This window comes from Epinephelus moara, chromosome 4 (genome assembly GCF_006386435.1).
Source record: "Epinephelus moara isolate mb chromosome 4, YSFRI_EMoa_1.0, whole genome shotgun sequence".
In the NCBI taxonomy this organism is placed as follows: Eukaryota; Metazoa; Chordata; class Actinopteri; order Perciformes; family Serranidae; genus Epinephelus; species Epinephelus moara.
The window spans coordinates 37207659-37235080 of NC_065509.1; the positions used below are offsets into that span (position 1 = coordinate 37207659).

The 27422-nt window shown below is 40.5% G+C and overlaps 1 protein-coding gene across 9 annotated transcripts in view; it reads right to left on the reverse strand.

The window, feature by feature from the left end:
- Positions 1 to 27422, reverse strand: part of LOC126388603 (LIM and calponin homology domains-containing protein 1-like) — a 114206-nt gene that overhangs the window by 35990 nt on the left and 50794 nt on the right. For 7 of the 9 annotated variants that reach the window (XM_050041801.1, XM_050041800.1, XM_050041803.1 and 4 more), the window contains exons 4-7: positions 18381 to 18487; positions 9786 to 9816; positions 4004 to 4114; positions 2278 to 2476 (exon numbers count right to left, since the gene is read on the reverse strand). In XM_050041801.1, the coding sequence (XP_049897758.1) occupies positions 2278 to 2476; positions 4004 to 4114; positions 9786 to 9816; positions 18381 to 18487 (448 nt within the window). Of the gene's footprint in view, positions 1 to 2277; positions 2477 to 4003; positions 4115 to 9785; positions 9817 to 18380; positions 18488 to 19233; positions 19610 to 27422 lie in introns of those variants that run through there. The other 2 variants (XM_050041806.1, XM_050041805.1) reach the window with 2 other exon arrangements.

Here is a 27422-nt window from a genome sequence, read left to right on the forward strand (position 1 = left end):
GTAGCAATGAACAGCCTTGTATGACAGCATATGGTCGGCTTGGCATTATAAACGACTTCAATGCAGCCAAACTCTATTTTTGACCTCCGCGCAGAGCGTTAAACAAACTGGCAGCTGTTTGCAGCTCATGCTTGTCGTAAACATTATGTTTCCTTGTTATGCTACTGTGTTGGATGTATTGAATTACATATACCAATATATGGTTATTTAAACAAAAGACTAATAAACAAAGCAAAACATAAAGATTACGTACATGCAGTCATATCTTTTTGTGGTGTATTATTCTGTTCATTTTAGTATCTGTGATTATCAACTGTACTTTGTGTGTGTATCAACACCAGTAGAGTCTATTGATTGAATGACTGAAACACAACGAAAACTTAGGGGCAAATCTAGAGAAGAAGGTGTAGGAATCAAGGTGAGAAATACCGCTGTCAGTCAAAATAGGCTCACGAAATCGTCTGTAAAAAGAAAGCGAAAATCATAATTTAGCGTTTGAGGAAAATTTAATATTTCTGCGCAACTTCTAACTGTCAAGTTATTTTAACTCAGGAATTCAAATTCGTACACTTGAAAGATGAATAAGTCTACAAAGTATTAACTATACATTTCATTACTGAAGATGAGGCTGTACCATCATATGGATTTGTGTCTTTTAATCTCAAACCGAAAGCTGGAAGTTTGGTCGTCACTGACAGATGGGTCAAGTGTCGGATCAAAAACCACTGAGAGGCTTTACTCATACAAACACACCTCTTTATCCCAATGTATCAGGATGATTCATGTCTTCCTCTGTCTCTAATGCGGTCACTCATCTCATTCTACACTTTAAAAGAGTTATCAAACAACTGCAGTCCAGAACAACAGGCTTTAACTCTCAGCACAGAGCCACTTTTGTGTGGATGTCAATGGCAGAGCTTGAAATCCACACTGAAAGGTGTCAGAAACACGATGAGCCTGCAAGGCTGGACACGCACGACGGCTGAGGCACCCATTCATTCACATACAAGCTGTGCATAAATAGATAAACCCACACAGATGCAGAAATAGATAAAGTGACTGTAAAATAAAACAGATTTGCTGCAATATGCATTTTAAAAGTGAAATGAAGAATCCAAAGATATAAAGATGATGGGAGGGTTTATTTTTAATATTGTTTTTTGTCCAAAAACAAGGAAAATAGATGGATTAAATACATTATATTAGAAATATTGACTTCAGTGTGTTGGTGCGTTTTAGTCAGTTGAATTTAAGGAAGCAAAGAGGAGGTGTTGTGGGCAGTTTTAATATCAGTCTATATTTAATCACAAACTAATCAACTTAATCTGATATTTTCATTGTTTCCATGAGGACAAATAAATTGAATGTCTTCTGTTTTATGTCATGTGATTCAACTGACATTAGATGTCATGTTGGTGGAGCCCAAGTTAATATTACAGAACTGAAATGTGTTGGAAACAAAACCAGACATGACAGCATGTGTTATTGAAGCCAGGCTGGGGCATGTTTTTTCCAACATTGCGGATTGACAACAGATATGGTTGATCTGAGAACTGATAGAAACACGGAGGACGTACATAAGCAGCTTTTCAGAAAAGAATTTAAGACTTGTGGTGTACATGGCTTTTCCTGGATTAATAAATGATAGCAGACTGGATTCCTAATATTTTTACAATTTAAAACTGAACTGCAGACAGATTTTTTACCAACAGTAAATGCAGAACACTTTGGAACAGTCAGGCTTTGCCACAGCGGAAGCACAGCCTACCTCATTTACAATACACTGTGTCTACAGGCTAAATTTGACCACAACAACAGCAGCAACAGCTTCTGTACTGATTTTCTTCCCTTTCACAGACGTATAGCTGTAACTAAAATGAAACAATGGCCATAGTTTGGCTTCAAAACAGGCACTGCACTGAGATCATTTACTTTATTATTTCAAATAGCCTTTGACTAACACTGGGCGTTGTCCTATGAAAACACAGGGAGGAGAACAACAAGGTTTACTACAGTGGCACCAGAGGGACAATGCACCTCATTTATCTATATACTGTATCTGAACACAACAATTGGCCCAAACAAAGCAGCCAGTACCGAATTACTCCCCTTTCGCAAGACATATGACACAATGGCTATTGAACAAATCAAACCTGTAACCTTTAATTTTATTGATGTTCATACCAGCAGCAATGTCACACATTCACCATAAATTCAAACTAGTGTTGTAGTGTGTTTAAAAAAAAAAAAGAAAAAAAAAAAAAGACTATTCCCTACCATCACTACTGCCGCGGGCGACCAGGACGTCCGGCGACGGGGTTTGTCGTGAGCGTGAGCCGAAGGAGTCCAGGCTGTCGAACGAGTCCTCGCGGCCGTGGCGTGGCGGGGAGAGGGAGTCGCTGCGCTCAGAGTCCCAGCAGTCGATGTAGCCGCTGTCCCGGATGCTGCGTTTAGGGCTCTCTGCCTCGTCTGCCTCCTTAACATTCATAAACACATGTCCAGGTTATATAAAATGTACGTTTGTGTAAAACATGTAACAAAAGGACAGATGCGTAACATTTTGCATAATGTACATCAAGTAAACTTCTGTCGTGTGAATTTAATTTTTACCAGGTCAAACAGTACCTGAAAAATTTGTTTATGTCCTGTCCCCTACAAACATCCTACGATCCTACATCAACTTTCTCTAGTCCTGTTGCTTTTTCTTCTACTTCTTCCTCTCTGCATCTTTTCTTGTGCTCAAACCCCTCTCTGCATCTCTCTCTTCACCTCAGTGACCCCTCCCTTTGTCTGTCCACAGTTGAAACATGTCTATGCAGCTAATGGAAGGTGGGGAAAGGCCTTTCCTGTCTACCAAAAGACTTCCTGTTCCTGACCCCTGCACCGGTCTGTTATGCAACTCCTTAACCTCTCACAAACTATATTGTGTTTGCAACTAGACTGTACTGCAGCAGAATTCCCGTCTGACTTTACATCTTTGTCTGACATATGGTCAGTTTTTCTTTGGTTGTCTTTACTTGAATTATGTACAAATTTAAGAGGTGGATATTGCAAAACCAGGCAAATAGAACCAAAACTATTGATGGCTAGATACCACCTGCGGTAACTTGGTTGGTATATTTTTTTTACCTAATTTAGGTGAAATGACCCTTTAAATGACACACATACTCTGAGCTACTTAGAATGACTAAGCAGAAGAGTGCATGCGGGCCAAACATATGCCTGCTTCTTGTGTTTCAATCATCATTTTTTAAGGTTTGGCTAGTAAGTGAACTGAGGAGTGCCAATTTAATCTTGAAAGTGTGCACCTGATGTGTTCTCCTTAATTTTCAAATCTCAATTTATTATTAAACTCTCTTTCTGTTTCATAGAAACGTGGCTTTGTTTTGGTCAGTGGCAACGTGTGAACATCTGGGAAAGTTACTCTGCTGAGTTGGCGGCAATTTCTCTGTTTTATGGAACAGCGAAGGGACGTCACATTGTGGAATAAATCGCATGGGGGTGACATCATGGTTATGAGTGGTTGTCATAGAGTGTGTGTGTCTGTATGTGTGTGTGTGTTTTTTTTTTTCTCAGGGCTTGCTAATGTTAACTTTTCTTTGTCCCTTTGGGTCAGTAAAGGGGTGGAACCAGATCAAGATGATTGACAAAAGAGCCCCATTGAACAGAGGTCATCCCTGGACTTCGGGTGAGGGGTGTTACGCACTGCCTGAGATGATTTCTGAGAAGTCTGTGAACATTTAACAAACACACACTCATTCAGTGCATCCAAAAAAAATAAGTGGTCCAGTGTAATCTGTGTGTTTCGTCAAGACATTTGGTTACTGCAGGGATCAAATGTGATTTTCTGCTTACAGGAAAAAGACAGCCTCTCTCTACCCTTTATACCAGCTGTGGTTGCTAGGAGATTTGTAATACAACAGAAACAACTGACTAACTTGCCCCTGTACTTTTAGATTTACATTTTCATGATATTTTTAGGCGTAGACGTTACTAAACAAACCTTTCGCATCTGTGACAGCAGGCCCTCAAACTCTTTCAGGTCCAGCGTGGGACCGTTGTAGGAGGTACAGCCGTTGGCAGCACGACCCAACCAGTAGATGGTGATTAAAACCTGAAAGGGGAGAAAAAAAATACCATCACACATCATCAACATGAGATGATACTTTGTAAAGAAACCTAGCCTATCCAAGCTGACATTGGGTGAGAGGCAGGGTTCACCCTGGACAGGTCACCAGACTATCACAGGGCTGACACATAGAGACAGACAACCATTCACACTCACATTCACACCTACGGACAATTTAGAGTCACCAATTAACCTGCATGTCTTTGGACTGTGGGAGGAAGCTGGAGTACCCAGAGAAAACCCACGCTGACACGGGGAGAACATGCAAACTCTGTACAGAAGGGCTCCCCCACCCTGAGGTTTGAACCCCTTACCCCTCCAGCAGAGTAACCCTCTTGCTGTGAGGCAACAATGCTAACCACTGCACCACTGTGCCACCACCTTCTCTACATGTTCATTTAAAAAATAAATAAATAAAATAAAATAAAAATAATAGATAACACATGCTATACTTCTAAAGTCATTACCCAATTAAGGCTTCAGATGCAATCTTATTCATGAAACACTAACAAAAAGAGAAAACTGTTAAGGTTTGTTTAAAACAATGGCAACGCAGGTCATCCAGTGATTATGACTGCAATCTTAAATGCAACTTCCTCACTGAAGACAAAGATCTTCATAATGATACCTTGGATCCAGACATACTGTCCATTACTGTCAAGACAAAACATGTCATTCAAGGTACAATGAGCACATTTGTTTGAAGCCTGAGTTGGCTGTTCCAAACCAATGATTGCCATAAAATGAGTAAAATTGCAAAACATTCGGGTATTGTAATTTAATGTCTTTCAAAAGACAATTTGTGCAATTCAATCAAGTACACAAAGCCAACACATGGACACTTTTACTTGTCTTCCAAATAGGTTAAATGGCTACCAATAATAATTTGTCAACTCATAGTCTTATCACAGGAAAGTGCATGAAGCAAACACTTGAAAAAAGTCTCCACTCTTTTCCCTTCACTTTTCTATAAAGCAATACAAACTGGTTTTCTGGTCATGACAATCCAGCCTCCTCCAAAGAAGCAACATGTTAGCTAATGTGTCCTGCACAAACACAACAAGACTGAGCCATTGTTCTGACCCTGAAACCGTTCACAGGCACTTCTGCTGCTAAAATACAGCATCCCTTCAGGGGTTACAGTGATTTATATTTGCGTGTTAGCTAGTGTAGCCTCAAGTACATAAATTACCAGGTCAATCTCATCTCCTTACAACACAGAAACCCTGTGAAAATCAGTAGCTGAAGGGGGTTGTACCTCTGACTCTTCCTTGTAACCTAATGTCCTGAAGTAATGCTGAATGTGAATGAGGAAGTAAAGATTGCTGCATTCGATGTGACTCCCTTTGGAGTCAGCTAAATGCCTAAAATGCAGAATGTACAGATTGTCTGAAGCCACAGGGAGATCACACAGGGCTGCACCTTTAGCACTGTTGGCCAAGCGTTCCCAGCTATATTTACTGTGTCCATGTCAACCGGCACTCCACAGGGATTGCTTTGATAAGAAAGCTCAGCATGGCTTAATGTGTTTATTTCAGTCATACTGTCAGTGTAAACACCCTCTGCTGCCGTTCAAACACACTTGGAGGAAGAGTAAAGGAACTGGCCTGCTGCTCAGGAGAAGCACAAAGTCTTTTCTGTGTGATACTGTGCTGACTCCTGAGGGGAAATTCATCTCTGTAGTCCAAAGCAGAGAACCAGCCTAGCTAAGATGCAACTTCACTGCACAAAGGGATTTCATGTTTTTTCTCAAGGGTACTTCTAAGGTGGACACCAGATCACCAGGATCAATCCAGAACTCTTTTCATTATAGATCAAAACCACACATGCACATGATATTTCATCTTGCTAAAGCACAGAATGCCACTAATCTAAATCTACAAATAAAGTGCTAAATTTACACTGCACCTGCTGTGGTTATGCCTAATCATCTGCACACTTTCCCTGAGCAGCAGAGTTTATTGTTTCTGTGTCACCAGTATAACGATAATATCCGTGCCAGCACCCATTGGAAGTGGGTCAGCACCAAATGTGTTTCAGTTGCTTACTAGTGTGCTTTAAACGGATCCATATTGATCCCAACTGCACAAGCTGAATGGGAAAACATGCCACAACTGTACTCTCTGCATGACTCAGACATGCAACACTAACCCTACAACAAACAACTGTACAAAAACTGAAACTTGGGCACGAGCATCTGTCGACAGTAGTTAATAAAAACATGTCAGTGGAGTTTTGACGTACAGAAATATAAACAGCAGGCTTGACGGTGAAGTAATGCACAGTGACACCCTTGCTTTACCACTTCAGTTTCAGCAGCCGTCTGATCTGACAGATGTGGAAAGACCTGTCAAAGAGGTTCCAGCGAAAAACAACAATCATGCCTTTGTTTCATGTGAACACACATTTAAGTGCTACAACATGTGTGGCATGAATAAACCCCAAAACGCCCCTACAATGTAAACACAAGCCCACACATGTCACAATCCAGAGACCTGTAATGACACATAGATACAGATTTCACATGCTAGTCATCACAATACAAACACACACAAGCAGCCTTCCTTGTTCACGACTGCTAAACCATCGTCTCATGATGATCTCAATATTCCACCCATCCCTGCAACACCCTCTTTATACTTCAGCATCCAGTCAGCCAAACAACACCTTCATCACCGATTCAGCAAATTCCTCTCAGTGCAGTTCCTTCACCTCTCAATATGTGATGTGCTGCAGAGACAGCTGCTTTGAAATCCTAGTCCTCAGCCTGAGTCTGCAGGGTCATAGATCCATAGCGTAGTACCATATTGTGGTAGCAGGTCCTGGCTAAAGCCTTTAGCTGCGGGGAGTTTGTGGGCCGTTTGCTCTTGCTGCAAATGTTGGCTGGGGTGGCTGAGAGCCCCTGTGTGTAGTCAGCTAAATGAGCTAGCAGGCCAGCTCTGCAGCTCGACACATTAAGTTGTACAGTGCACAGCAGCATCACAGAGAGGGAGAGAGAGGAGCCCTGCTTTGACTGCAGAGTGGGCAGGGCTTGCATTATGTGCTCTACTTCTTAAAGTAGCATTAATAGAAAAAGAAGAAGAGGGAGTGGAGGTACATTTGAGTAAAAACAGACATCACTTGGACTGTGCAACTGAATATTTAAAAGGGAGACTGAACAACACATACACAGAGAACTAAAATAGGCAGGAAAGATAGGATATGCAGAAGAAGACAGCAGGTGTTAGGCTTGGGCGGTGTCACAGTATTATGGTATACTAGGGTATTAAGTATGATTTTCAAAACCATCACAAAAACAGATGCTCCGCTTTCTTTTAACCTCATATTGAAGAGGCTGTTATGAGGATGTAGTGTATGTAGTTCACATCATGCCTCCAGAGGTCAGTCTGGCAGAACAGTCAGCTGAGCTGACAGACATGGCAACTGTCAGTGGCGGGGATAACCTCGAAGGACTGTAAACTGCGAGCCAGCAACAGCAGAGAGAGACCGCAGGGAAAAATAGTGCTGTTTCACATCTAACAATGAATTAATGTTTCATTTTGATCAAACCAGAGTTGGTGATTGTTGAAACAGTGGACTTACTAACTCAACGACTAAGGGCTCATGTATGCTCAGCGTTAGATATGGAGATGGTTGGAGCATTCTGTCCGTACTCTCGTTTTCTGAAAGCTTACAGATTCTGACAAAAAGGAGTAGTGCCACAGGAGACTGTGGAGGCAGTAGAGTGTAGTTCATGCAAGATACAACCACAGGAGACGACAAAGAAATTTAAATAATTGTGGAACTGAACAAATGTGTAATATAGTGAAAAGAAAATTATGTCCACCAGTCGGGGATATATGTATATATTGGATGCACAGACCACGGCTGTGTACAATGCTGCCTCTGTTTAACGGTACAATATTACAACATCCTCCACTGCCGCCTTGTTTGTTGTTGTGTGAAAACTGTGACTCTGCCCTCTAGTGCCATCAGGTGGCTGTTTTTTATGCCACCATATAGGATACATGGAGCTACAGTATAGAGCAGTGACGAAAGTATCTAGTTCCGTACGTAAAGGGAGTATAAATGAGCCTTAAAAGGATAGTTGACCATTTTGGCAAATTCGCCTATTGCCATAATCCCTATAGTCATATGAGTAGGTACATTACCTTTAATTGTCAGTGCCTGCTGTTCTGAGATTGGTGGGGCAGAGCTGCCCGCTGCTCAGCGCACAAAATGGAGGTGAACGATACAGCCCCCTCTCTCCCTCAAAACTGATCAAATACACCATCAAATGACTCCAAAACGCTCTAGTGGACAACTTGTAGCTTACACATTCACAAGGCTATGAAATAATAATGTAATATTACGAGACAGAGTTGTTTTGAAGCCAAATGCACAGCCGGAACTACATTCCAGACATACAGTACTTGCTGGGCGGAGTGATTTCAAACAGCATATGTTTAGTGCAGGCTCTGTCTCATAATATTACATTATTATTTCATAGCGTGGTGAATGTGTAAGCTACAAGTTGTCCACTAGAGCGTTTTGGAGTCATTTGATGGTGTATTTGATCAGTTTTGAGGGAGAGAGGGGGCCGTACTGTTCACCTCTATTTTGTGTGCTGAGCAGCAGGCAGCTCTGCCCCACCGATCTCAGAACAACAGGCACTGATAATTAAAGGTAATGTACCTACCCATATGACTATAGGGATTACGGCAATAGGTGAATTTGCCAAAATGTTGAACTATCCCTTTAATGTGACAAGTTGCACTGCACACAAATACCGTCATATACTGTATACCCTGGTGAAATTTTTGGAAGGTATGAAGGTATGAATAAAATGGATACCATCCAAGCCTTGTAAATACAGCAGAAAATGGTGTTGGTGTTTAAAGAGGTAAAAATTGGTAAATGGGTAAAGTAGACAAGGCAAGAGGAGTAACTAGAATACTGGCTTAAAAATTAACCATCAGAATCGGCCAACAAGCTTTTTCTTATTTTGCACAATGAATAAATATTACATACACTAAAAAGCACTGTATTTCATGTCTCCATCTGCTGGTAGGCATCACAAAAAGATTATGCATCCATAATTTGATGTTAATGCCACTAAAGAAGAGACTTAATGATCACTAAACTTAGGTGGGCAAAATATATGGGTATCGGTATCAGCCAAATGAGTTGTTATATATCAGCCTATCAGATATCGGCAAAAAAATCCACTGTTGTGCAGCCCTATGAAAGAGAATACATATGAAGAATAGGAAGATCAAATGGAGTTGTGAAATGTCAGACAATCAACTGAATATGTAGAGCTACCAGACAGAATGGACTGAACAAAAGCAGGGAGAGTGCGTGAAATTTAAAGATTTGGTGGAAAAAACCCCCACATGGGGTAGATAAAAGAAATACAGCCAGAAATGTTAAAAGCAGAATAGCTTCAAACAATAAAGCCAGACTAGAAATACTTAATATTCTAGTAGAAAAATACAGCACATAAAGCTGACTGTGGAATGAACAGAGCTGGCAGAGCTGGTGAAGACATGAAAAGAGCAGCTAAAGGAAAGAGTGTGACAGCCACAGCACAAACAGAAACACTGGACCATAATAACAGTTTACATCCAGACATACTATTTAGCACACAAACAAATTATCCAGAAGTATCACTTACATTCTTGAGCTTTCGGCTGCAGTCACTTCCCCTGGGAGAATGAGAAGGAGAGAGAGTGAGATATTGACTTCTGGTGTTATTTAATGAGATATCTTACATAAATATAACAGCAGACAGCTTTTAAACCGACCAAACTCCCACAGATTCATGCAAAACAGCAGCAAAAACAAAACTTTTTAAATATACAGTATAGAGGAATCTGCAGAGAGTGCAGCCCACGCAGTGAGAAATAACACTCTGCACTCGCATATCTGGATCCAGTTTATTGTTTGGTGATGTATCTATTTAATATTTCCAGCAGTAATGTTTACTGGCTGCAGTTCAGCTTCAGCTACCTGAAATAAAAACTATATTAAAGATTAAAATAGTGCCTTTCTAGATCGACCATTCTGTACCAGCGTGCATCATTCACAAAGAAAATTCCGTCTTCAACAAAAAGTCAGAGGAGACAGATGTCACAGTGGTGGCCACATGGTTTGACTGCCAAGTGGTCTCTGGGAGGTGCAGCACAGAAACACCGCAGCAGCGGCCACTTAGCGCCACAGATGTTGCCAGAATGAAAAGTTGTGGATCTTGCGGATCACCACTTGAAGCTATAAATGGGAAGTGGAATGAAGCAGTTGTAAAGCTGACCCCAATACACACTTGTGTTGTGGAAACAGATACTTCTTGGCTAAGAGAAGGAGACATAGCAGCACCAGAGAAACAGGAAAAAAACATAGACACAAAGAGGTATGACTACATTTACAGTAAGACTTGGATTTCTGTGTTAGTCTTAACTCATCGTCATCTCTTCCTTTCTGAAACTGTGGCCATTAACCACAAAACATCTGTACAGCCTGAGGAAAGGTCACAAATCACATAACAGACACTTTTCAAGATAAAATTATAACTCACTCCTTCACAGTTAAATACAAAGCAACTCACAAAATCAAGAATCAAAAATACTGCATTTAAAAATGCTTATAATCTCACAACATCCCCTAAAACACAAGGAAAGTTGAAAAGTCTAGAAAAGTCTTTTAAAACATTCTTAAGACTTCAAGGCAAAGTCAAAGCACCCTGATGTAGAAGCCTGGTCATCCTCAGGCTTTGGCGTGGATTGTGCCCAAAAAAGCTCTACATCTGTACTCAGACTTATTGAGTTAAATGCTCTGCAATATAACCAAGTGCGAGCCCAACACCAGCCTTACAGGCGATCAATAAATTCTCAAAATTGATATGGGTTTGAAGAGGAGCCAATGGAGAGACGCCAGGATGGGAGGGATATGAATTCTCTTTCTGGTGCTGGTTGTGAGGTGGCTGGCTGCAGCGTTTTGCAGGATTTGGTCAACAGGAAAATATGATGGTTTAAATATGTTTCTCTCATTACTGGTATCTAACAACTTCATATGGATGCTTAGTTCACTACACATGATAACAGACCACCAGGGGCGTAAATATAAACAGTGCAGGCAGAGCAGTTGCACTGGGGCCCATGAGATGAGGGGGGCCACAGAGTGTTGGCCCTTAAACTACCTTGGAAATATGCCTGTCTTCAAAGAAAAACTTATTTAATTAAAATGGTGCCATGTATCAATCTATAACAAAGTATGGTATAAAATCTACAATATATGCTTACTCTACATAAACTATAAATAAGGTATAAAAATATTCAATTAAACAAATAATTCCTCACTTTTTGGGGTATTTTTACCAAACGTGTTATACAATGTCAAGTCTCTATTTGATCCTGTGACGATAACATTATACGGTAGTTAGTTAAGGCGCATAACAAGTAAGTAGTGTGCCTTAGGGGTCGTCCTAAAAGCGTGCACTGGGGCCCACTGTAACTATTTTTCGCCACTGCAGACCACCTTATAAAGACAAACAACTGTCTATAGTTAACACACTGCCATGTATGGGTTTGCTTTACCTGGAATACAGGTTCCCATATTTTTAATTTAAATAAACTTTTATTGGAAATAGGTTAACTTTTATACTGTACCTGATACAGCTCAGACAGAGCTGAATCAACCAATGAACTTGACTGTGAGCAGCGGGTCCTGTTGTTAACCATAACACCCTTATCTGTAGGTAATTCCAGTGTAACAGGTCCTTACTATTTATTGCATTGTAGCTTTATCTACCGGCAACCCAAGTAAACACGCAACAGATAATCTTGGATACAAAACAGCTTGTAAGGATGAAGTACTGCACGATCTTGTGTGGGAAATGGATTATCTTAGATGGAAAACAGAACAAAACTTGAAGGAACTGTAAGAAGTTTAGATTTCATTACATGATAGCACAACGCTGATGTCAGACAACAGCCACATCTGCTAAATAAAAGCCTTAATTAAAGAATAGAGAAAATAATGAGCATTTTGTTTTATCTCTGAATAATGAATCCTCTGTAAATTATGAGACTGTTTATAAATAGTTTCCAAGGCCTGAGGGTCACAAAGCCCAACTCACTCAACACAACAGAGACACCCAAATTGCAGTTGCGTGGCTTTTCCATGACAGCAGTGACCTGAGAGAGAGACAGAGGTAAAACAGGAGGGGAAGAGCCAGGAGAGAGTAGCTGGAGGGAATGATCTGTAAATCTCCCCCCTCCTCCTTCCTCCTCCTCATCCTCTCTGTCTGTCAGATGACTAAATAAACACAGACAGGTTGCTTTTCTCTGCTGTTACCTCATAGAAGCAAACCTTGAAAACAGCAGGTATTAGATCATAGTTAGAGGCATATTTTTTCCCCTTTCTTTTCTGTCTATCTTGTCTCAGAGGCAGCGTACAAGATTTCGTCAAAGAATAATCAGTAACACACAGAAACATAAATGTCAAAGTTGTACAATGTACAATTTTTTACCGTATTAAAACCATATTTATTTCGGAGATAATATACAGCTTTTATTTGCTCCTTTTACAAACTAAAAAAAGTACTATAGAGTGTCAGTATAATGGTTAAGATCAGTAGCAAAATTAGGGATGACATCTTTACGGAAATTATATGAAAATTCTGCAAAATACATTACTTGTTTGACAGCACTTTAAGAGAATGAGTAGACAGATTTTATGAAGAAATAAATGATGAACTTATGGTGTATTTTTGTCATCCTTTTTATTGTATTCTACTTTCAATTTAATATTTATAAATTCAGAAAAGCTAAGGGGAAACATCACATCACCTAAAGTTTCATCAGCGAAAAAGTGCAAAGCATTACAACAGAAACCGATTTATTTGCTATGACAAAGACTCTTATCTGGCTGTGGAAAAGTGTTTATGTTGTTTGATGGGTGGTTTAAATGTTATTCCCATAAATATTACCACAAAAACTATTTTAGATGACAGTATGAAATAATTCCCAATACTTGCTGACAGTAAAGAGTAGTCGTACCTCAATATTAATCAATATTAATGAAATCCCGAGGGGCTTGTGTTTACTTGTGGTTTTGCATTTTCATCATATTTATTTCTACCCAGCTGAGGAAAACACTTCTCATTTTGAAAAGTTCATTTTTTTGCTAGTTTGTTTTTTTTGCTGCATTTCAAAACTTTGTCTTAACTTTGCCAGACAGCCGAATGGAAACACAGCTCCTCTCCTCTCCTCTCCTCTCCTCGACTGCCTGTCACACTGTCACTTATCTTGAAAATCGATCTGTTTCCATTAAGACGCAGAGGAACAGGAGGTATTTCAGGCCTGAGCTCATAGTGTATCAGAACCTGTCTGTCTTCACGGATCCCTGTCTAAAGCTGTTTCCTAGATGAGTAAACACCTGTCCGGAGACTCAGAGGGGTGAAGCACCGAAACGGCTTCCTGTCATTGGTAAAAGCTGCAAAATGATCATCCTGTACGACACAGGGGTTACATAACAAGTGGAAATAGCACAAGGCCTCTGAAACAATGACTCCAGTGTTTCCTTTTTCAGTTTGTGCTAACTGTAGAAATTGCTTATGATGATATCTCTACAGTGAATGAATATTTGTTCAGTATAAAGATCATCTTTCACAGAAAAAGACGATGCATTATATCTAAGATCAGACTGATTAATTTGGTTCCTGTTTTATTCTTTTCGCAGTATCAATTTGTAATAAGTATTTTTTAATTACATATATCAGGGCTGTCACTTTAAATTTAAATTTAAACTACTCTTCGATGTAGGGAAAAATTCCATATTTCACAATCTGCTAACTGACTTTCTAAAAAGACAACTGCTTTGTAACTTTAGCTTGCTGCTCAGGTCAGGCAGCAGAGACTCCACAAATGACCAACACATGGTCAGAAAGGATTTTACGTGGCAAAATGTACTCGTGCTGAAGCAAGAAGCTACAAAAAAGTGGGACAGGAAAAAAATCATAAACTGTGGGAGCTGCCGTCAATAGCTGCTTCACAGCTGCATTCTGCCAAGTTACCAGTTACACAGCTTTTTATCAAATTAAGAAGAATGGGGAGTGAAATCTTGTGGAACTGCAGTATATTTTACAGAAGGCTACATGAATTGCATTTAGGGCTGGGTATTGGTACTCAATACCAAGGTATCAACCTAAATAACCCGGTACCAAGTAGTACGGAAACGTCTCCAGTCATACAATACCTGCATTTGATTCTTTTTGTGTCCAGGGTCTGATCCCGGAGCCCTCTTCCTCCCTGCCAGATCAGCAAACTTTCTGCTGCTGCGGTCTACAAAGCTGCTCTCCCCCCAGCGAACGGTCAGTTCAATGTCTGCCTGGTTAGCATGAACTTACACAGCAACAGCTGCGAACATCCAACACTGAGCCGTTAAGCATTTCCAACAAACTCACACCGACACCAAAATGTCACCGTGTGTGTGTGCGGACGGACTCTTACCAACTCAGAGCTCACACTCCCGCAGCAGCTACAACCCTCACAGTCTGTGATGTGGTGAAGTTGAACGCGCTACATTTGACGGGGTTGACAGTTCAGTGTGCCAAGATGCCACCAAAACATTCATAAATATGGCTATACTATACGCCACTCCATTCACATTATGGGTCTCGAATTAAGTATGTCAGTGGTAGTGGGATCACTTTAAGGGTACTGGCATGGTCATTTTATAACCGATACCCAGCCCGAGTTGCATTTAAATTTATTTCAACATGCTACAATTTAATTCAAATTCATTCAAACTTGACAACCTTTAGCCATCACACACATATTGTTCCTCTGATTTTGAAAATATTATCAAAAACAAACATTTGTGACATTCAAGTTTGTAAAATGTAAATGTCACATTACTGTTGCATTTATGGTGTCTCCTGTGTGTTACTAGTCAATGTTAAGCTATATTTGAGGAAAAATATTTGTAAAAAATTATGCTAAGAATAACATTACATCATTACTGAAGAAACGTAAATAAGGCACAAGCAGGAATAAGTGCACCATTACTGAAAGGGACACCAGAGTCCTGTTTAAACTAGAGCTAAATGCATGCAACAGGGTGACGGTTGCACTCATGCTGAGAAAACAAAGGCTGCTTTAACAATAGTGTACACAGACACACAAACACACACACACAACACTGCTTTGAAAGAATTCCTTGTCCCGACAGAACCAGTCAAGCAGCTCCTCCTGAGACCAGCTAAGATTAGCACTGCCCCTGTTCTCTCCAACCATCTCCAGCAGCACTTTTCTAAACCCTTCTGTGAATGAAACCTTGTTGATACATGAGGACAGCACATGCCACACACACACTGACACATTCACACAAACACATGCAGTATATATATATATATATATATATAAAACAACTACATGCACTTGTGTTTGTTACCAAGCAACAAAGTAGGAGTCATGGTTCAGAGAGTGAGTGTTGTATTTGGACAGAGACCAGTTGTGTCAAACAGATATGGTATTGTTGCTTCACTGACACAGGCTCTGAAAACTTCCATTGACTCCCAGTTAGTTATTTATCTTGGCAGTGAACTGGGTGATTGTGTGATGCAGAGAATGACAGACAGGGTGACTGATGGAGAGTGACACACAATCAGTGAAACAGACAAGCCATCCTTTGACACACAACTGAAGTGTTCATCATCATCAACACTCGGTCCATCCACTTAATAAAGGACAAGTCTGTATTCAGTTCAAAATGTCTAAAATATGCAGATGAACTTAAAAACGGCTACTAAACAGACCGTGAAGTGAGACTGTTTCTTCAAATGTTTTTGAGGTCAAGACTGAACTTTGAACCTCAACTTTCAGGCCAATCAACTGTTATACATATTATCCACCACAGCACACCAAAATGAATCTGCATTTTCCCAAAACTGTGTCCTCTCCACCTGTGCCTCATTTCTTTTACTCTACTGAAGAGGATTCTACCATCTACTTGTAACAGAAACTAAAAAAGCTTTACATTCTTTTGCTTTAAAAACACAGCACCCTCTTTCTATTTTGTTCACCAAAGCACAAAGATCTCAAACCTTTATTTAACCAGATAAAAGTCTACTTTAGATCATCTACAAAACACCTGGTATTTGTAGTCATAACACTGTTCTGTAATGCCGCCTTGTCCAGGTCTCTCTTCAAAGGCAATGCAGGCAAGAAACAAGATACTAACACAGACACAGAGCGCAAAAGTCTGAAGATAACATTCATTTCAAGAAAAGTCATTTTTTAAGTAACCATCCAAAAATATGAGAAATGAAAACATTGCCTTGAAATCGTAGATCCTATGAGCTTTACAGATGACGTGAATTCACTGACAGTATTCAGTCAGACAGTTTAACAGCTTTCTGTATAGAGTTCTCAGCAGAGAGAGATTGGTGTATTAAAAGCTTTTCTTTTATATATATGAATACATTCTAATATTTATGTTTAGGGACGTTCAGGGTGACAGGGACATTCCCGTAACAAGTAAACAGACCAAGTTAGCCCTCCAAGCTCACGTATGCCAACTATGCTTCTGACGGATCGGAAATGTACAACAACATTTTCTTGCCAAGACTGTGAGCTGAAAATTCAGCACTTTAGAGGGCAGAAGATAACTTTATCTCAGAGCCTGCTTGGGCAAAGCCTTTCTTCCTCCAGGCAGCTGCCTCTGGTTCTGGGTCTGTGTCTGCAGCAGCCTGTACCAGACAGCAGCCTGAAAGTGAGGAGTGCTTACTCTACAGCTACATCTGGCAACTGAAATGCCCCCAGAAGTACACTGACTGAAAAAAAAAGAAAAAAAAAGAAGACAACTGCTCAAATTGAAAACTTGATTTAGTAGTTTTTCCACATAAAAATGTCTAGAAACGACTAAACCAATATTATATATTTTGTTTAGTTGTGTACTTTGATTATCAGAAATGTTTCCAACAATTTTTCAAACCCAGATAAATATGAAATATTAATAAAAGTTACGGACCGTGTCATTAGGTCGCATGTCAATGGCGACGTAACTCCAGCTACCATAGCCATTAAATGAAGGAGAAGAAGAAGAAGCAGACCGGATGAGACGTCAGAGAATGAACGTTACTGTTGCTAGGCTAAGCTAACTCGTCATGGATCATGATAATGCATTGACGGTTGCTGCACCTTCCAGTGCAAGCCAGTAAAATAATGCATTGACGGTTGCTGCACCTTCCAGTGCAAGCCAGTAAAACAGAAACGTACGGGTCAACCAAGCGATCCCAGAAGAATTTGGGATAAGAAGAGAGCTATATCAAGGATAAATATTGGTGTGGCCTTTCCGAGATGGAGAGAGCTTCGTGAAAATCTAGGACTACAATTCGACGCCGACCCCGCATGTGTTCTACTAAACAGGTAAGCAAACATCTGGCTGATGTCATCGAAATATGAATCATTTCCACCAGTGTATTGCAAGCACTGCTGCCCGCCGGGGCACCAGTGCTCCGGCCAGCGGCCTCCGCTGCGGAGCGGTGTGGAGCGGAGGCTGGCTAACAACAACATCTAACGATAGGTTTCTATAATGCTGAGCTGATGCCGGTAAATGAACTGCATTTATAAAAGAGGCAGAGGAATAGCTAAACATAAGATGCACTGAGCAAGAGAGAGCAGCAGAGAGGGAGAAGCCATCGCTAACTGTAAAGCTAAGTAACTAGCAGTTTGACGTCATCCAACTCTGTCTTCTGTTACTGTTTTGGTTTGAGACCCCTAGCGGCAGAAAATTACATATTGCACGTTTAACTAAGGAGTATCTGATTGATGATTCAACTTTCAGCTGACAGCCTTATAAAATAATATAGTAACTAGAAATGTGCACTTAGTAGAGTGCGGATCTCCATCAGGTGTGTCTGGGGGAATGTTGTTGGGGAACAGTGAGTGCAGGGAAGGCTGTGTGTCCAGCATGTATGCGTGACAGTAATGGAATTATAAGGAGACAATACACAGGTTACATTTTCAAGATGTAACCAGCATAGATATGGAAGCAAACCTTCAACACAGAATCCAATAAAACCCCTACTGACCTCCCTCTCCTCTCACTTTACTGAATCAAAACATATCAGTTATGTTAATGATCTGCAGATGCTTAGATTCAAAATGAGACCAAACCTTTCTATGGATGTCAGTTTCTGAGCTACAATGAAGGCCAAAATGTTTCCTGCACCTGTTGAGCAGTAAGGTAACACTGAATCTTAGAGACTTACTTGGCGGTGGGGCGTGTTGACGTGTCCTGCAGGTCTCCAGGGTCAAACAGCTGGGAGCCTTTCAGTCCCAACTCCTCGCAGCCGCGCAGAAACACACTGAGGTTGTCCTGCACACACAACACACACACACACAGTTTCATCGGGATAAATAGGCTGTTGGCAGAGACAGAAGGCAACGCGAGGTCAGGTCCATTAACTGCACAAGATCTTAACTCAAACACACCCATGATACACACACTCTTTCCAATTCATTCAAAATCATACTGTTATTACAGACAAACAACTGGCATTACACACACACACACAAAAAAGTCTGGCTCACTAAGCATGGCACGCACACATGAAAACACACTTAAATACTTAGTACTTCTAGTACGTCTGCTCTCATTAACTCAGAGACTTCTCTACTCTTAACTCTATTCCTGCCCAATTCTAACCTTAAACCTTAAACCAAGTCTGTATACAAAAACAACTACGTGCAGACCTAAAGACAAACTGTCCTGATAGTCCATGTCCTCATAAGGTGTAAAGTTTTAATGGGTCCTCACATAGATAGAAGTACAAGAACACACACCCACAGGTAATTAGAGATAAGGTCAAGATCCTCTTCATTTACAGCACATTAAGTCTCTCTCTTTCTCTGACACCCACGCACAAACACACACCTGAACAACTCTTTCAAGGTCTGTCTGTCAGGCAAACACAGAAATATAGAAGTACTGTATTAGAGATAACAAAGTCCCATTTTACTGATATGAAAAGGAAGGGCTCAACAACTTTCCCTGCATACAAACATGCAGACACACACAGTAAACACACACAGCAGAAATACACAACATGTAAATCAGGATACCTGCTCGACAGAAACGTGACACCACCTGGTTTTGTGGCTGGCTTTCCTACGTCTCCTTTCTCAAATTACTCCAACTTTCACTCTTCACCTTTTCTTCCTTCGAGTGGCTTCCTTCCTTATCTTCCCTCTTCCACCTGCTTTTCCTCGATCATTCCTTCTTTCTCTTCTTCTCCCCCTTTCACTCTCTCCCCATCTTCTCAGTCGTCCTGCCTCTCTCCCCTCTGCTCTCAGACAAACTCTTTGTTGGATGCAACCTGAGCTGAGCTCTCCTCTCCTGTTCCCAGGTTCTCTCTCTCTTTGTTTCTGTGCCTCTGTATCCTTCACAGGGCCGCAGCCAAAGTCCTTCCCTCTCTCTCTCCCTCTCTCTCTGGGTGTCACCGTTTCCTCTCCACCCTGATTGTCCCAGGCACTCTCTCTATCTCTCTCTCACACACAACACAAATACAATATGCTTACATCGCACATGCACATATTTAGACAGTACTGTGTTTTAAATATACATCCTTTCAAGTGCTCAGACACACATAACTAACAGACTTATTTACATGTACACACTAGCTGGTGTAAGAAAGATGCATGGTTACAAACACATAAACACACACACACACACACTTGGAAACACTTGTTCTCACGATCCTTTCCCATTTGTAGCAAAACACCCCCTCTAAACCCACCCTGCAGCTTCCTGTGTTTTTGGGACAGCGCCATCTTTGCTCTCCTGGTGAGGCAACTCCACCCACCAAAACGCACACACAGACACACAGACACACAGACACACAGACACACACACACAGCCATCTATTTGAGGGAGGACACAGCAATCTCTTCTTCTGACAGTTTCACTCCAGGGAGGACACACCTGCAGCGGGTCTCACACACTGCTGATTAAGGTCACATTAGACTTCAAAATAAAAGGGCTGTGAGTCCACTTGTGTCCAATTAATATCAGTGTGGGTTCTGTTAAAGAGTATTTTCAAGATACCAGAAATGAGTTAGCACTTGGAACAATAATGGACTCCCTCAGGGTGGGGACAGCCTGTAAGAGGGGCTCCCAAGCATTTTGTGTCCAAGTAAACAGATCCAAATATGACCCAAATATCCCCACTGAATGGGATTCTGTAGTAAAGTTCAACAACTGGGAGGATTTTCCTTTGTTGTTTTGTGTTCAACTTCTTGGAAATCACAACAAGAACATGTTATTACTTACTCACTTTGCTCATTAATCATCTGATATTATAATTATTTCCAGATCACACTTGTGCAAACACTTGGACACATGTTAGAAGATTTCTGACTGGAAACTCAGTGTGTTTAGATCCCACAGAACTGGAAAGGGAGACTGCAAGGGTAAAGTGGAAGACTAAACTTGCACAATAACTGTGTCAATGAGCAAGCCTACTTAAACAATGCCTATTAAAACTGGAGTTTCTGGCTAACAGTGGAAGACAGCAGAACTGTTGGACAGCTGTCTGAGCATTCAGGTTTTATATTATAAATAGCAAAGCAAATTAAATGACTAACTCAATATGCAATAATCTAATTCTAACATATCAAAGCCATTTCAAACAAGGGCTGAAGTCAAAGCTGAACAGTAAACACACACAAATGTGCATCTCAAATAAAAGACGCCACCACTTCCGCAGCACAGAAACTCTTCCCTAAATGCACGCATATGTGATTAATAATCGTGTTGATAACATTTAGTATAATCCTGTTTGTTAAGCATGCACCCCTCAGTCCTACCCGACAACATGTTGTGCAATATTCAGCTACGGGCACTGTAAAGAGATATTCTTTCTCAGAGACAGGCCCTTAGGAGCTGTTTGATAAGGAACCACCAAGGAAAACATATTTCTAAAAGTATTCATCAAAAAGTGAGTGCTTGAAAAGTTGCAGCCAGGGGCTAGATGGGGATCTGGTGGCGCTGACAACAACAACAATCTCAGCTATCACAGAGCAACTTCAGCTGTAACTTCAGCAGCTGAACAATTTTGTCCCACAGTTCTCCTCCATTTTCCAGCTTGTATTTCACACGGTCTGGAATTGAAATAACAAACGCTGAAATAAACAAGCCAACAGCCGATTTAACAGGCTCATTTAGTAAGGATTTGCGTAATGACACACAGGGTAATTAAGTGGGTGTTTGGAGTGTGTGCGCATGTGTGTGTGTGCGTTGTGTGTCATAAGAAGTGAATGTAACTCTGTGGTGATTTGCAGGTCACTGCCACAGGAAACTGGGCGTCTACCGCAAAGAAGTGACTGACAGCTGAATGTGTTTGTAGAAGGACAAAGCCCTTGTCTACGCTCTTTCCCCCTAAAAAATGTAGTCATAATAAATTTGGGCAAAAGTTACACCCAATATGGAAATATTAACATTATAGTAAAATTAACAACTCATAAAATTAAGTAATAAAATACAGCAAAAGGTGCACAGAAGAAGAAAAATCACTACGGCCAAATGAATGGCCTTCCAGAATGAGCAGCAGGGTTTAGCAGTAAACCCTAACTGCCACATACTCCAAGTTTCAGTATTACTGGCTGTGCATATGATGCTGATTAGTATTGTGTGAGTGTGTGTACTGTACCTACATGTGTACGAGTGTGTGAGAGGAAAAAAAGAGCTTAGGCTCCTTTGAACACAACCCTCACTGTAATCAATATCTGACCACCACAGTTGGACCACCAAGGTTTCTCAGGGAAGACGATCAGTGGTCACGCCCTGATTCTGGACCTTGACAGAATCCAGAGGAAAGCTGCCCAGGATGAGGAAACAAGCTGCTTGGGTATAAATAAGATATGTTCTTTTTTTTCTTCTTCCAGCCAAGGATAACATCTAAAAATAAGATAAGCCCCACCATCCTGCAATATACTGTGTACTATGCACCTAACTACACCTGTCAACCGCATCACTGTGCAAAGGAAAGTGTGCATCTACTCATGGAAGAGTGGCTTGTGCTTATGACAGTGTGAGATGTAAACATTAATGGTGTCCATCTGAACTGTCACATAAGCTAGCTCTGTGGTGCTAGCACGCGCCTCTCGTCCACGAGAAGATGCAGGGAAGGTGTAGTCAGGTAGAAAGAAAACAGTCCTTACATGAAACTGCTCACAACAAGGTTTGTGGATTACCTCGAGTAACCGGACCATGATTTCTAGAAAGAGACACTGCTGTTTTTCAAATATATCTTTTTTTTTGTGTGTGCTCTGAGCACCACAAACCGAGTGCCATCTAGTTCAATTATATTCAAGAAAAGATAGACATGTCTATGGGCAAAGTCTCCAACATTCGGCAAACCAAACCAAAACAAACTAGACGGGTGATACTGACCTTACGCCCCATGGGCCAAATCTGCCTCACAGCAGGTTGCAGGGTGGCCTGACGACAATTTTCTGATTCAGAATTAAGACAAATAGATTTACACTGGGAGATTTTTTGTACTCTGATTGTAAATAAGGGGCCAGAGTGCACAAAAAGCGTCATCCGCAATATTAGTTAACTGCAATTATATCAGTACCTGTGCATATGCTGGTCGATTTGTAACAAGAAACTGCAGTAGAGGAATGCAAAAGATATGTTTGACTGATTAAAAATATGCAATCATCACAACTGTCAGATTAATTAATGTGTTTTTTTTTAATATGTACTTAGAGTCTATGTGTCATTACACATACAAAAGTTGTATTAGCCTCAAAAATCCAGTATCAGGAGGGGCTATATAGTACACACTCATGTCTTTTTTTTCTCTTCTGCATCATGCTGTAAGGCAAAATCCTCTCTATATATCCAAGATGTAAGCTAAGGAAATGGTCTTCAGCATGACGGACAGGGCTTTGAAAAGCTCTCACTGCACCAAGGGTGGTTGAATTATCTCAAGATACTAATGACGCATACAATCTCTGAAATGAATATGAAAACTGTAAATCCCCAAAGCTGGAATTACAAGGGTTTTACGTAACACTCTTAATGTTTTTTTTTTTCCTTTCTTTTTTTTTCTTCCTAACATGTGCGTCACTGTTGCCCTAAACTTGATGTGTGGAAAACAACACATTCTTAAACATGTGAATTACTACTATTCAACTTGCGGGGCGATCTCCTCCGCATGTCTGTTTACACACTGTAAAACATGAGCATACCAGTCGACCCAGAGACGGCTGGGAACCGAGCACGCAACAACCAACCTGTTCAGACGAACAGTGAGCCATACAGGCCGAGCTGCCAAAGTACTGAGGTAGCTGCTCTAATTACAAAACAGCCAAACCTCCTCAGAGACTCATTTTCCCATTAGCCCCCAAACAGGAAGAGGAAGGGGGAGTAGCCTGTGTTTTATTACGATGGTCCAGATAACAGCAGACCCCTTGTTTATGTGTTTCTCACCTCTTTAATCACAGCCCAGAGGAAAAAAAAATCCCTGCAAAGCCACAGGAAGAAGCTCAGAGACAGAATTATGAAACTTTTCAAAGCACAGAGACTCATATTGTTTCGACTGGAATAAAACCAACAGGTGTGATTTTTTCTTTTACTATTTATATGTTGTCCTCAGACTAACACTGTAAACATGTTGTCTTCAGTGGATGATTTATCTGCCCCTTTGGGCTTCTCAGTAATGGTCATGTAATGTTTTTCATCCTGTAACTGCATTGCCTCTCCTTGGGCCAAACACAGCAGTTGTTTTCAGTCACTGTTGTTTGAGATACCAAACACACTTGCAACACAAACTAACAAACAGCATAACAAAAAAAATAAAAAATTAAGATTTGATGATAAAACTAGGCCTGTCACAATATCTACGTTTATTGGATGACATATTGTCTCAGAAATAATTGCAATGAATGACATTATTGTCATTTTGAGACAATTTTATGCCACTAATATAATGATAATCCATAGCGCAATGAACTTTTAATTTTTAAGAATACTTGGACACTGGAATTTAAATTTAAAAAAATATTTAACTTATTTAAAAAAAAATAGTTGACACCTGTTAATATATACAAGCAGGTATTATGTATAACTATAGTACATTTATAAAAGTAGGAAATTGCTCAGTTTGAGACTTCATACAAATTTATAAAAGTAGGAAATTGCTCAGTTTGAGACTTCATACAAATATGACCAACAAAAATAAACTGCAATGCCTCTTGTGACTAACAGACTCCGGGAACATTGCAATTACCTCCATAACATGGCTGGTGTGCTACAGTCAGCTATGGTAGATGGATGGCCTGAGAGTAGGGAGGTTTGCTGGTGAATTTTACGGAGGATGAAATTGTTGAAGGGCAAGCTAATGGCTGTATGTGCAGCTGCAAGCTACTGGTAAGCTATGCTATGTCATCTTGCGTCGTAAGTGTTGCATTTTGTTAATTTTGGACTCTGTCCAAGTCCTTTAATGGTCGGGACAAGCTGACCCTATTCTGGCATTATCTTGGCGAAAGTGTTGGCGACACAAAAACACACGCAGATTCACACGATGAGCAATACTGAGGTCAGCAAAATGATCGAGGTCATGTCCATATATTGTATGATAAATAAGTAACAATAATTATTCTGACAGGTCTAGACTAAAGACTGCATTAAACAACTTATCAGAAATCAATACTTTTCACAGTATATCATTGGGGAGCATAATAGCACTGTACCCTGATGGATCTAGGAAACTCCTTAAAAAACACTGAAAAAACATGGCTGTCAGCCAGAGGAGATAAACTGATCAGACTCCATAAGGCTACAAACTGGGAAAAATCAGATAAAGGAAAGTGAAGAACGCAGGATGGTACGACCACACGAAGAAAAGAATGCAAAAAGCAAATAAAACAAACAACAAAGATGCAACAGAAACTGGATATATTTATGCACAGATCACAAACATTACCAAGACAAAGTGAGCAGAGAAGCTCTTAGGTGTAAAAGCTCCAACAGGATGATCGATTGTTATTCTAGCAGTGATTGTACGGTGTAAAAAGGCTTGTAAAGAATGTGGCTGTGTTATTATTCGCCCCTTGTAAAAAGCCAGAGAAGGCTCATTGACAGCCATTAGTGACGCCATGAGATAAGAAAAGCCATTTCATCCCAACTCAGACTTCCTGGTCTGTTCTGTCATGCTATGAGCCAAATAATACCCAGCTCCCATTACATTTGTATACCGTCATCATGTTTTAATCTCGTTTATACGTCATTACTGTTTATGAGGACTAATAAACGCAAACTTGACTTCAACTTCTGTCAGTTTCTTTCAGAAGGAAAGGTATATATTTATTTCTTAAATCACACAAATGTGGCCTGTACTTGTCAGTGATTTGTGTTGATACACAGCCCTATTGAACCCTCGCAGATAGTGTTTGTAATTTCAAATATTACATGATAAGTTTCATTCTTGATCTTCAATTTTGTCAATAAATATTTTTTCACATGAAATTTTTTTTGAGACAGCAGTGAGGAATGCAACTGGGAGCTAGGTTAGGAAGGACAGAGAGACGAAAGTACATTCAGCGTGTGATCAACTTTCAGCGTGCCCCTGTTTACGTGCCGGTTGTGGTCCTGGAAGGTCATTTTATCCAGATGAAGGTCTTGGGTTGTCATGAAAGGGCTCCACTGTACTCGACTCTGAAATGTGTCAGTGTTCAGGTCTACTGAAATTTATAGGTTCTCATTCAAAGCGGAAAGCAAACTTAAGATTCTTAAATAAAAACATCGACAACAACGTGCATTATTCAGGTCAGGTTTTAGGATCTGGAAGAAATTTCTTGCTGCTCACATGAAAACATATTTTATGGTTTTAGTAATTAAAAGAATTTCATTTAATCAAAGAAATACAATGAAGAGACAGAAAGTGATATTACAAGAAATGCTCCTGCAGATATTTTATGCTTTGTTTAAGAGATCTTTACAGAAAGGGAGTCTGCAGATGCTTTGTGTCACTGCAAAACTGTCTTACTGTACAAAAAGTGAGTTGTTAGGGGCTCTGTGTAGCCTCTTCTACGCTGTCATTCCTGACCCGTATAAAATGTATGATAGCAGAATGGGGGACAGAGCTGTCTCGCCTTTAAGCTGACTGTGGAGGTAGTAACAGCACCGAATTGGCGTCAGGATGGGGCAAGTGTGACATTCTGACATGTTATGCGACCCACAATCGGGAGATTTAAAAAGCAGCTAGCAGCAGTTAGCAGCTAACTCAGAGAACAGCAGCCAAAGAGTCCGCAAATTGGGAAGACAGTGAAAACTGTGAGCATCTTACAGTCCCAGCAGAGGACAAAATCAACCTCCCTGTAGCAGGCACTGTAAATGATGTTATGGCCATGTTATGCCATTGTCACATTTAGAAAGCACTGCCCAGCGTCTAAGTTATGTGTCACACTAGACGCTGACGCTGTCGTGTTTTCAGTCACGTCTTCTGCTTTAGAAATGCTGGCATGTGATCTAAAAATCACACAATAGGGTCACATTATGCAGGCATTGTTTGGTTCTGTATGAAAAAAGCAAAGCTGGCATGAGAAAGGGTCTTCGTCGCAGCTGTATCGTGAAAACTCTCTGTAAAAGGGGCTTGTCATATTTAGCTGCTGATACCATGGCTGTGAGGACTGAAACTGAAATCTCTCAGCTGCAGGTATATGTAGTCCTGATGAAACACCTGGTACTGTATAATGTAAAGTCTGTCACATGATTATTATCAGTATATGTCTATATCATCTTTATTTTTCTGATATCCTTTCCACTTAGGCAATACAGTGAAGGTTGGATGGATATTTATCACATAAGTCTAAAAGAATCTGGCATACTGACAGAATTTCATACTCCAGAACATACTATATATCACCTGGTAACAGACAAACACCAACAATATATCACCTGGTAACAGACAAACACCAACAATAAAGTTATATGGTGATGTCGTTCATATGATGCACCTGGAATATGGCAGGGTTGGTAACCTTTATGTCACCTTTCTGCTTTGGAAAGCTGCACAGGTATCAAAGCTAATCTCAAGTTACAAAGCTGCCATAAATTACAGCCCCTATGAAGCCATTACGTCAGGTCATGTATAAAGTTTTGTACTTTATTCAAGAGAAATAAGAGGTTACAGCGAGTTTTTAACATGAGACAGACCTGAATAAGACTGTCTAAAGCATCCCTGTGGAGGGAAACAGATGCTAATAAAAAAAGAAAGGGGGAGGATGAGACGCAGACATAAAGC